Source organism: Mercenaria mercenaria, chromosome 10 (genome assembly GCF_021730395.1).
Source record: "Mercenaria mercenaria strain notata chromosome 10, MADL_Memer_1, whole genome shotgun sequence".
NCBI classification, from domain to species: domain Eukaryota; kingdom Metazoa; phylum Mollusca; class Bivalvia; order Venerida; family Veneridae; genus Mercenaria; species Mercenaria mercenaria.
In genome coordinates this window covers 39,380,976-39,393,576 of record NC_069370.1, presented here as the reverse complement: position 1 = coordinate 39,393,576, position 12,601 = coordinate 39,380,976, and the positions used below count along the sequence as shown (strand labels likewise).

At 35.6% G+C, this 12,601-nt stretch overlaps 1 protein-coding gene across 2 annotated transcripts in view; it reads left to right on the top strand.

The window, feature by feature from the left end:
* The first annotated feature begins 498 nt into the window (after positions 1-498).
* LOC123561847 (serine-rich adhesin for platelets-like) overlaps positions 499-12,601 on the top strand; it is a 33,364-nt gene continuing 21,261 nt past the window's right edge. For both annotated transcript variants that reach the window (XR_006688545.2, XM_045354498.2), the window contains exons 1-6: positions 499-682; positions 6,105-6,159; positions 7,495-7,636; positions 8,619-8,691; positions 10,090-10,170; positions 10,903-12,384. Coding sequence is in view for 1 of the 2 variants with exons in the window: in XM_045354498.2 (XP_045210433.1) it covers positions 646-682; positions 6,105-6,159; positions 7,495-7,636; positions 8,619-8,691; positions 10,090-10,170; positions 10,903-12,384 (1,870 nt within the window). In the remaining variant the exon portion in view is untranslated. The remainder of the gene's footprint in view (positions 683-6,104; positions 6,160-7,494; positions 7,637-8,618; positions 8,692-10,089; positions 10,171-10,902; positions 12,385-12,601) is intronic.

Here is a 12,601-nt window from a genome sequence, read left to right as displayed (position 1 = left end):
GAGATGAGTGAATTATAGTGAGGGATGTTGCAGTACACTTGAAAATAGAAATAATGTTCATATTCTTCAGGATTACAACTTTTTGAAATGCGTCAGTATGTGTCACTGAATATAACTTTCGTTGCGGAATTTACGTACAAAGTATACTACTACAGTACAGTACGGCCCTTAAAGGACGGACATTTTTCGAAACAATAATGTTATTTATTTTTTCAGTATGTGTAACCTGATAAGAGATGCAGACTCAGACATAGTGTCGGTTTTGCACGGAGGGTGTTAACAACTGCATTATTTTTATCCAGTATTTGTTGCCTCCCCTGGTATACATTTTTGACATCTTTACCCGCCAAAGCAACCCTATCTATTTGTACCTTAAAATATAATATATATGAAGAATTTGATGTGTTCTATGCTTTTTCAAGTACCTTTAAATACTGTAATTGATTAATTCCTTCTAAAAATGCCCATCCTACTGGGACTACGGATTATGACCTTGAAAGTGATTTCGAGGCTGATGATTAAAATTAATGACGTCATAGAAAAATGGCGGCCACCAAAGACATAATGGAATCGCTGGCAGTTAGTTGTTTAATGTGTTGCAAAAATGCCCTAAAAATTGATGTTTAATTGTTCACACAATCAAGGATGGATACATCATCAACAACAACACCTGACAAACATGGTAATTAATCAGGTTCTTAATTAAATTTGACTGTAATGCCAAAGTTTACTACAAAACGTAAACAAAAAAATAACCAAATCTGTAACTTACCGAGTGTGACGACATTATTTCCGAATAGGAGTTACTAATTGTTCCCTTGCTAAGTATGACAGTTAACAACACATTTCGGTTATACTGCAGTATTGATCATCATCTTGATGATGTAATATATGACACTGACAAAGTTCTGTACAAAAGTGGCTAGGGGTCCGGTAAACGGATCTCTGGACCCGGAGTCTCCCTAGACATGCAGTATAGTGCAGTCTAGAGGTGTGAAATTGTTGAAAAGATGAGCTACATACATTAAGGTATAGACTGTATAAAAGTTAGCCTGACTCATTTGGCTTATCGGGATGACATATTTTATGTTCTGATATTTTATAGAGCAGTGGCTAGAGAACCGTAATCGGTTCCCTAGACTGCGAACTTATTCGTCCGGAACCGGTTCTCTAAGCAAAATACCGTGCATAGGCTAGGGAACCGGAATTTTATTTCTATGCATAATGCTGCCGAAATCGGACCCCGAAATCCACTTTGTTTCTTGGTAAGTGTCAGAAATCCACTTGGTTTCTTGGTAAGTGTCATGCATATTATTATCTTAATTAATTTTACCATGCCCTTGCATTTTTTTTTCTGCGTTTACTGTCTCCGAAAGTGTACTCGCCGCATATATAACGTGTCTGCTGTATTGGAATGATATGAACTAGTATGTGAATGCGTGAAAACTACTTCGCAGTTTTAAAATGTTATTAAATGTTGCTTTAAACTTGTACTATATTTAAACAAAGAGTTATAAAAATAAATTATTTATTTTATACTTCTTTGATTTAAATTATTTAAATATAAAATAATATTGGTTTGTATTTGCGTCATTACATGTTTATAGATGAACAAATTAATTTAATTGCCCTTAAAACTTCATACAGATTCTTTGATCACTTTAAATACTTGTTTGTAACACCTCGGCATTTCACGTTCAAAGATATGTAATCAATACTAATTAACAGAAATTACTTAATTTGTTTTAATCGTTTCTTTTATTGACTTACACCTTTTAAGTTTAAATTTCAAGTTTATTTCGGCTCCAGTGTCGACAATTTCGCATTCATTTGTACTGTAATTTATTCTATCATTTCAATATGGCGGACAGTATGCGGCGAGTACACTTCTGGAGACACAGTAAACACAAATAAATAAAAGGGCATAGCTTGCTGAAATAGTAACATTAATTAACTTATTAAGATAAGAACATGCACATGATACTTACCAAAAGAAACGAAGTAAATTTCACCAGTTTTATGCAAAGAAATATAATTCCGGTTCCCTAGCCTATGCACGGTACTTTGGCTAGAGAACCGGTTCCGGACGAATAAGTTCGCTGTCTAGGGAACCGATTCCGGTTCTCTAGCCACTGCCATTTTATAGTTGTCATCCCTCTAAGCCTTACCCGTATCTGCATTTTACTTTTGGCAGTGGCTTAACCGTATCTGCATTTTACTGTTGGCAGTGGCTAGAGAACCAGAACCGGTTCCCTAGACGGCGAACTTATTCGTCTTGAACTGGTTCTCTAGCGAAAGTACTTAGCATAGGCTAGGGAACCGGAATTTTATTTCTATACAGTATAAAGCTGCCGAAATTCACTTTGTTTCTTTTGTATGTTATTATCTAAATTAATTTTACCATATCAGCAAGCCATGCTCTTGCATTTGTCTGCGTTTACTGTGTCTCCAAAAGTGTACTAGCCGCATACTGTCCACCATATTGGAATGATATAAACTAGAACGAATGAATGCGGAAATCGGAGTAAGCCGAAATAAACTTGAAAGTTAAACTTAAAAGGTACAGTACAATAAAAGAAACAATTAAAACAAATTAAGTAATTTCTGTTAATTAGCATTGATCACATGTTAATTTTTTTTCAATTTGCTAGTCACTTGCAAGCTTTAATCCATTAAAAAAAACTTGTGCACGTGAAAGGCTGAGGTGTAACAAACCAGCTAGTATTTAAAATGATCAAAGAATTGTGACATGTATAAAAGGGAGGTAATGCATTTAACCAATTATAAAAAAAATTATATGTCAAAATACCTTGTTTTAAAAAATATTGCTGCTGATTTTTAAGTCTTTATCTACTGATCAATTCAAATAATGTTTCATTGAAAGTTTGAGAGTTTTATAAACTCTGCAGTTTGTCAAATTAAAGGAGGTACATGTACATATACAATTTTTAGACTGTAAAAGGTTATTGTAGCATCAAGTTTAGACTGCTCACAAACCTGAACAATGCCACATTGAATAGGTTGACAGAGGTAAAGGTAAAGGTAAATTTTATTTACCGTCGCTTTGTGAAACAATTAACATAAGCTTTGTAGAGCTTTTGAGCGACCCTATTTTAAGAACAGTTAAAACCAGTTATACCTTACCTGCAGCAATTTGCTGGTACCCATTTACAGCTGGGTCGACTGAGGCAATCGTGATAAAGTGCCTTGCCCAAGGACACACCGCAGTGGGAGTAGCCAGGATTCGAACCAGGGGCTTTCACCTTCATAGGAAAGCATCTTAGTCCTCTCGACCACTGTGTCCACAAGTGGTAGTCATTGAAAGATTTTAACATAGAAAAGGAAGAAATCCAGGAAACCTTAAGTACTGGTTGCAAGATGCACTGTTTTTATTTATATGTCATAAATAGATAATACTAAAAATGAAACTGAATAAACAATGTCTTGTTATTTAATGTGTGTAAGCAGTGTCCTGTCTCGCGTTTGCCAAACTTCTCCCTAAATTTCAAAACTTCTCCCTATTTCTTCTGGAGGGAGAAGTCACTTCTCCCTAATTTTCCAGGCTAAGGTAGTCCCTGGAATATGCCAGTGCCTTTCAATTTTGGGAAAGTGGAGCGCTATGTTTTCAAAAGTTGTGAAAAATTAAGTCATTTGTTCAGGGTAAAAACAGATAAACAGATTGTCAGATATATAGCTAAACAGATTGAACAGATTGTTAGTACGTTTATTTAGAATATATTGTCAGATTTTTATTGCTGAACAGATTGTCAGATTTTTATAACTGAACAGATTGTCAGATTTTATAGCTGAACAGATTGTCACATTTTTATAACTGAACAGATTCTCAGATTTTATAGTTGGACAGATTCTCAGATTTTTATAGCAGAACACATTCTCAGATTTTTATAGCTGAATAGATTGTCAGATTTTCATAGCCAAAAGGATTGTAAAATTTATATAGCTGAAGTGATTATTAATTTAGCTTTTTATTGCTGAAAAGATTGTCAGATTTATGTAGTTGAAGGGATTGTCAGATTTATAGCTAAACGGATTGTAAGCTTTTTATAGCAGAACAGATTGTTAGATTTATATGTTTGTTGGTTTTGATGGGTTTAATGTCGCACCAGTACAATTTTATACCATATGGCGACTTGTGGAGGAGGAACCCAGGTGCCCCTCTGTGCACCATTTATTGAGCACCTTGGTAGATCCACCGACCTTCCGTATGCCAGCTGGATGGCTTCCTCAGTCAGATTTATATAGCTGAACAGATTGTCAGATTATATAGCTGAACAGATTGTCAGATTATATAGCTGAATAGATTGTCAGGTTATATAGCTGAATAGTTTGTGACATTTCAGATATTATATAGCTGAACAGATTGTCAGATTATATAGCTGAATAGATTGTCAGTTTATATAGGTGAACAGATTGTCAGATTAAATAGCTGAATAGATTGTCAGACTTATGTAGCTGAACAGATTGTCAGATTATATAGCTGAACAGATTGTCAGATTATATAGCTGAACAGAAAGTCAGATTATATAGCCAGAATAGATTGTCAGATTTATGTAGCATTTGTGAAGAAAACTTAATTGGTTTTTAGCTCGACTATTCGGAGAATAGTCCAGCTATTCTACTCACCCTGGCGTCGGTGTCGGCGTCACATCTTGGTAAAGTTTTTGCATGCAAGTACATACTGTGTCATACAGCTATCATTTAAAGGCATATAGCTTTGAAACTTATTTATTCTTTTTCTAGGTCAATTACCAACCTCCATAACTCTAACATGTATTTTGAGCAAATTATGCCCCCTTTTGGACTTAGAAAATTCTTGTTAAAGTTTTACATGCAAGTTACTATCTCCAAAACTAATGCAGATATTGAATTGAAACTTCACGTGTGTCTTCGGGGTTATAAAACTAGTTCATAGCACCAAGTGCCATAACTCTGACCTTCATTTTGGCCAAATTATGCCCCCTTTTGGACTTATAAAATTCTGGTTAAAGTTTTGTGTGCAAGTACATACAGCTATTACTAAAAGGCATATAGATTTGAAACTTATTTTTTCTTTTTCTAGATCAATTACCTACCTCACTGGGTCAAGTCCCATAACTCTGACATGTATTTTGGCCAAATTATGCCCCCTTTTGGACTTAGAAAATCCTGGTTAAAGTTTTACATGCAAGTTATTATCTCCAAAACTACTACAGATATTAAATAGAAACTTCACGTGTCTTCGGGGTTATAAAACTAGTTGATAGAATCAAGTCCCATAACTCTGACATGCATTTTGGTCAAATTATGTCCCCTTTCGAACTTAAAACTCTTTTGATATTTAACATTTTGGGTAATAATTTCCTGCTTCTGTGACAATATTTCAAATAGTCGAGCTTGGCTGTCTTACGGACAGCTGTTGTTTTGCTTCTTCACAAAACAGAAGTACTGAACTGATGTCACATGGGGAGGTGGAGTCATCACCACAGTGGTGTTTGAACTCACAGTGAATTGATATCATATGCCAAAAGTCTGTGAGTGACATTGTTGAAAGATTCATGAAATGATAGGTTAATTCTTAATTGCGTATATTTACTGATAGATTTATTCGTAGTTTCATAATATTATAATATTATTATATTTGTATGGCTTATATCGACAGACATACATGTACGGTATGTCCTTGGTGCACTTTGCTAAATAATATATCACCAAGGAAATAAACTATTCTAGTGAAATATTGATTTATATTTTGAAGGTGAGAATAGCAACTTAATGTTGTGGAAAGATCTTTTGTATTTTCTTTTTAGCTTTGAAGGCTGGAATCCGATGCGTTCAGATAGTAACGAGGAAGTTGTGAATGTTTGCTCAGGCATTTAAGCTCCTTTTAGTTCACTTTTTTGTAGGAAAGCTATTATTGCATTTATTATAGATTTTGCAAAAATTTGCTTCAACTTCCACATAAATGCAGACATGGTTTTGAATTGTAAAGAAAAGCACATTGAAAGTGTAAATGTTGCAACTTAAGTATGATACTGGAACAATTACAAATACTGCTGATTGCTAAACAACTGGCAAAAATCTGGAATTCTTGCTTTATTTTACAGGGTCTGAGACTTCACAGTCGCTGGATTCCAGCCATCAGAAGACAGACTCAGGAAAGTAAGTAACATTTTTATTTTTGACCATGGATACTTTGCCATTCAAGTTGATTAGTAATTACCATCGCAGCAGAAGTCGAGGGACTGCAGGCGTTGTGCAGTGATAGTGTCTTCTTCACATGCGGATGGTCAGGGTCTTATCACTGGTAGTGTCGTACCAAAGACTTTGGTAAAATGGTGCTAGTAGTTTCTTTACTTGACTTGGCATGAAGGATAAAACTTTCAAGGACTAATTCTATTCAGACTGATGTTGCCTGCTATAATGTGTCTGGGTGGGATATTGTGTCATGTGTGTAGGTTTAAAATAAAATATTTTTTTGTTTCCCATGCAGCTACCTACCCACAAAAATTGTCCCTACCCAAAATTCTTCATCAAAAATATTAAAACAATATTTTTCAGAATTTTTGTGAATAATTATTTTTATTCACTTAAATATTACTTTCAAATCAAACTAACGATAAAGATTTCAGTACTGTTTATCATGGCTGAAAAAGTGTTAATATTTGCACAGACTGATTTTACATCATGCATGATGATGATACAAGTATATCTAAATGTTTCTAGATCGGATATGTACTAAACAAAAAAGGAACTGTAGAAAGTAAAACATTTTACCTTCCTACCCAGTCTTTAATTGCCAGGTCGCTAGAGGGGAAACAATACATATTTTTAAGGATAGTCCTATGGTTTGGTTTTTCTTAGATTTTGGCACCTTGTATTTGGGCATTAAGCCCACTACTACCAGTTGACAGTATAACTGAAGAAGCTGAACCATTAACCCTTACCCTGCTAAATTTCTATAATGAACTTGTCCATCTTTCAATTTTGATAGTACCATTAACTGTTAAAAGGCATTCATACCAAAGAGATACTGACTGAATTGCAAACAGTGTAGATCATGATTAGACTGCACGGATGTGCAAGTTGATCATGACCTACACTGGTCGCAAAGGCAGAATCAGTCCTGTCCAGCATGATAAGGTTTAAAGTGGCTGTAAACCAGAAACACAGATGTTTGAGATGCAGGGAGAGGTTGGGAGTGTGGGAAGCTGTCATCTTGCAGACCTAAAGATTTTTGAGGAACAACTTATTTTCTTCATGTGTATTAAATTTTGAAACAAAAGAATCTGAAGTTATTATTCCATTCAGCAGATACACATTTCCAAGTCCTATTTCCACAGCCAGATAAAAATAAATGTTACTTTTCAGTAACTATGTTTTTAAAATTTGACTCATTTTGTATATATTATATATATTTCAATATATAACAGGACAATTTCTGTTCATTTTAATACTGCTGTAAGCCTAAACATATATGTGCTTGTTCTATTTCAGTCCTGTGCAAGTGACTTGTCAGCGTGAAAGGCGGAGACGAGAACACAATGATATGGAGAAAAAGAGAAAAGAACAGATTAAAGCTTGTATCTGTAAGATGGGTGAACTTCTGCCTCCAAACTACATCACTAGTGAAAGACATGTAAGCAAACAATTTTAGAATTGATTTCTTAAAGAAATCGGAATTATAAAACTATAAGCCAATGGTTTTATTTCGGTTATTTTTGGTGAAATGCAGTATAAATTGTAAAAATTTAAAACAGAAATGACTTTTTACAACATGTCCATTGTCCAATGATAAAACCATTTATTAATCTTAAATTCTTTAACATAGCTAATGAAGCTGGTAATCATTCACTTTTCAGTTAAGTTTTAAATAATTGCAGAATAAACCTTTTATAAGAAAAAGAAGAAAAAGCTTTTTTTTTAAAGCATTATAGTTGCAAAACAGCAAAATAAATTGAATACCGAGACAGTCTTAAGCTTTCAAGATGAGGAAAATTGTACATACTGATCTAGATGAGGAAAAAATGAGTACAGCCGAACCTCGTCTGCTTAAATTCAACTGGACTAGCGAAATTTGAGCCAAGTTTGAGTCATTGAATAAAATAACTTACATATAGGCATTTTGTCGGGACCTTACCATAAGTTCCATTGTCGGGTAGTGTTTGATTTACCCAAGTTCAAGCAAACAAAGTTTGACTGTATAATGAGTAGGCATCAGTATCAGCCAGTGTGTAGAAGCTTTCATTGCTGAATGACACAGGTTGTGAATCACTTTTCCATCAAAACAGTTGCTTTGATCCTGTACTAGACATTGCAATTATTCATGTGAGAAAGCCAAGCTAGCTTTGGAAAAGTCATTGGATACATGTTATGCTTGTTATTAGAGCCTGGAGAGTAACTAGGGTGTTCCTCCACCTTTAAAGCTAGAAAAGAAGTGAAAAAGATCTATTCTTGTTAAAATCTATAAAAAGGGAACATTGACAGCAATTGAACATTCTGGCAGACATATAAATGGTCAGGTCAGTTTCGATTGTGTCGCAATCTGCCTAAATCTTAATAAATTGTATTAACCAAAACCTGTTGTCAATTTAAAGAGTGAAATGTCTTCTTGTTTTCAGAGCACGTTAGAGATTGTTGAGAAGTCACTTGCATACATGAGAGAAATGAAAGAAGCTAAAACTAAATTCACAGGTATAAATGTGATGTTTTTGAATACATAGTTCCCATAATTGAGCCGCGTCATGAGAAAATCAACATAGTGGCTTTGCAACCAGCATGGATCCAGACCAGACTGCGCAGATGCACAGGCTGGTCTGGATCCATGCTGGTCACAAACACACTATGTTGGTTTTCTCATGGTGCGGCTCAAATGTGACGTTTTTGAATACATAATTCCTACATGAAGTTAAATTTATTCTTATTTTCTTGATATTTTACTAGAATCAGAGTTTAAGATCAAGAAAAATTTGAAAACGCTTTTTGTATTTCAGAGCTTTAAAAAAAATTTAAAAGTGCTGAAGAAGTTAAATTGCATTGAATTTTGTTAGAATGCCCATATACCAGAGTTCTGCCGAGGATTTCAGCATGATGGGCCCATGGCCCATCTACCTTGAAAACATGGGGCCATTCTGGAACTTTTTGGGCCATTCAATAAGAATCAAATTTTACATTTAAAAAACTTTACCTTTCTTATAAAAAACTTTACCTTTCTTATGCTTTAAAAAGTATAAAGTTTTTTAAATGTAAAGTTATACACAAAGTACATGTCATTAATTCTCTTTTCCTTATAACTTAACCATGTATGCTCAACCAATAAGTTCTTCTGAAAGCTCTATTTGCCAGACGTTTTACTCTTACTTTTTTGCTTTACACAAATTACTTTGAGTGGGGGTCGGATCAATCTGTGATTCTGAGGTTGTTGTATAATGTTCAGCGATATCTATAGTTAAATCCTCGCTTTTGTTCAATGTGTCATTTTTATTTGTATCTTTCCCAAGTGTAACTAAAGTCTAATTCATTTTCCTAGGGGCAGGAGGACTGAAAAATTCGTGCATAATCGCTTTTCCTTTCGGTGCGGTCGCCATTTTGATACAATCATGGTGCAATTATCACGACACATTATATTTTCAATCTGTCGCAGTGATCTCCCCTGGAGGTATGTCTATCTACAGTGCAAGACTGGCAAACTAGCGATCATTATCGGGTTTGAGTTTCAGATTTTCTGGCACGCCAAAGGCCCACTGACGTGAAATTTGGTGCGCCATTCATATTTTTTTCGCGCCAATGGCGCAAAAATGCAGCCTCAGCAGAACTCTGATATACTTTTAGGATATGTCCTAGCATGCAAGTTGTTCTGAAGAAAAAAACAACAGTTTAAGTAAGGATTTCTTTAGGGGAGAAGGATAATGCTCTGCATGGAAAAATGACTTTTAATTGTGATTTTAAATAGTTTGACTTTTAATTTTAAATTGAAAGAAAAATATACTATAGTATAAGTTTATCACATTGACAAATTAGTGTTCTATGCAATGGTCTGAAAGTAATATGACACGACAGTTAAATTTAGATTTTCATTTCACAATATTGCAGGCACAGAAGAAAGTTTACAACAAGAGGTTGCCATCTTGAAAGCTGAAAGGGACAAGTTCTCTGAAATAATCAAAGCTGCTGGTATGTTATGAAATTTCTCTTATTAAAAGTATTGATAATTATCCATTTTTTAAAACATATAAAGTGAAACAGCATGACATGAAAGTTTATTTTGACCTCTAGGTCTCAAAAGACTGTACTTGAGTAGAGTTCCCACAGGTTGGTATTTTCTGGTACCCAGTAAAAGTGTTACTTCTTGGGCTCACAACTACTTTGGTACTCATCATTGGGTTCCATTTTTGCCAGTACCTGGTAAGAAAGTTATTTCTAGGGGTCACACCAACATGGTTAACAACAGATTGGTTCCATTTCTCAGGAAGAAAATTACAACCCATTACAAACTCTTACCTATAGAGAGAATAGTTTGATATTTTTGTGCAAGGTCCATTGTTTCTTTAACAAGGTTATATCAGTGCTTTGATAGGGGGTAATCATAAACCTTGGCAAGGTGCAGTTAGCTGGAATTGATAAGCACTTACATCAAATATGAATACAAATCACAACTCTTGAAAAAAAATCTTGTGTAACATAATATATGGCGTGAAGTTTCTTATTTATAAACTATGGCATTTGTGGGAAGTTAGCATCTGAAAGTGTATATATCTGTGTATGTAGTAATAAGTGTATGCTAAAAATTGTCTAATAAACTGTTAAGATTTCTTTGCTACACATAAACTTTAGATTTTGGTTTTGCGTGTACGTTTTGAACCTGTATGTATACACAGTATGTATTTATGTTTAATGTATTTTCAGGTCTATCTACAGAATCTATTCCCACCAATGGTGTTAGCTCCACAACAGATGTCAAAGATGAAAGTCCGAAGCCAAAGAACAAAACAAAGAAACGTAATACTCTCAATGCCCACCTACAGCAGCTACAAGAACAAAGAGAAAAACAACAACAACAGGAAATGATCTCATCATCAGTGTCTGTATCAGACGACACTGCTGGAAACTTACCACAGAATCAGTTAATGAACATGCCAGGTGGTGCGTTTATCAATGGACAAAATGTCATGTTTAATCCGATGATGAATCAGTTCATGATGCCGGGAATGATGGGAAATGGGAACCAGATGATGCCAAACCTCGGACCAATGGGAGTCATTGGTGCTGGTTCCAGTACTGGCATGCCAGGTGTTGCTAATAATAACATTGCAAATCCGATAGGTCAAAATTCAAACCCACAAAGTGATCAGAATACAGGCAATATGAACAAATCAGCAGATGATTCCGATGCAGGATTATTACAGCTGGCAATGCAGGATGCTGGAATCACTCCTGGTAGTAACTCGGGACAGCAGAGTTCCTCGGCATTGACTCCATCTGTGTCAGAGACTGCGCAGGAAGCAGAATCTAGCTCCTCTCAGAACAATGCTTTACAAACACTCGCATCAGTTGCTACTAGTGATCATATTTTCTCCACGGAAAATAGTTCTACAGACAACCAGTCTACAACAGCATCAGGGACTGGTTCTTTGACTGGTAGTGCATCAAATATGCCCATGATGACAAGTACGCAGTCTGGTTTACAACCAATGTTACAGACTAGTAATAGTGCTCTCATAAATATGCCAATGTTAGGGAACCCAACTGGACTGCCAGGACAACAACAACAACAGCAGCAGCAGCAGCAGATGCAGCAGATTATGTTCATAAATGATCAAGGGATACCCATGATTGCCAATGTGCCTGTGGGTATGGACCCAAATAATCCAAACATGTTTAATAATTCTCAGAAACCAGGAATCATGCCTGGTATGAATCAAACAAATCTTATAAAAGACCAGACAGGAAATATGGACCAGAATGCACTTGCATTAGCACAGCAGCAGGCAAACATGGCAGCGTTACAAAATCAGTTACTTGGACAAAACGCTGGCAACAACCTTCCCAATATGCCGTTTCAACCTCAAAACTTGCTGCAAGGAAATATCATACAGACGCCAAATGGTCAGTTGTTGCAGCAGATAGGACCTCAGATAAATGGTCAAGGTCAGCTGCTAGGAATGCCGGGTCAGGGTCAGGGACTAGTTGTTGCTGGGCAACAAGGTCAGCTGACCTTAAATACAATGCCCAGTCAACCAAATCAGTTACCGTCTGCCTTGATACTGCCAAATGGTCAAATCATTCCTGTGGTTACAAACCCAGGTAATGTTGTATCACAGCCAGGAATCACTTTAAGTCAAGCGCAACTAACTCAGCCAAGAATGTCAGGGCCTCAGATGCAACCAGGTTAGTTGATAGTTATGACTGCACAAAGTCTGTCTAGTTACATAGGTAGAGCAAAAATGCTTTTCAGTTAAGAGATGATGAACTAGGTCTCTGGGCTGGACGGTTTGCCTTAACATACTGATATAGGTGTGAACTTTCTGTTTCTGAGTGTTTCTTTGTGCAAAGATGTTAAGGTAGCTCTGCATTTTTATGCGCCTGAAGGGAGGCATATTAGTTT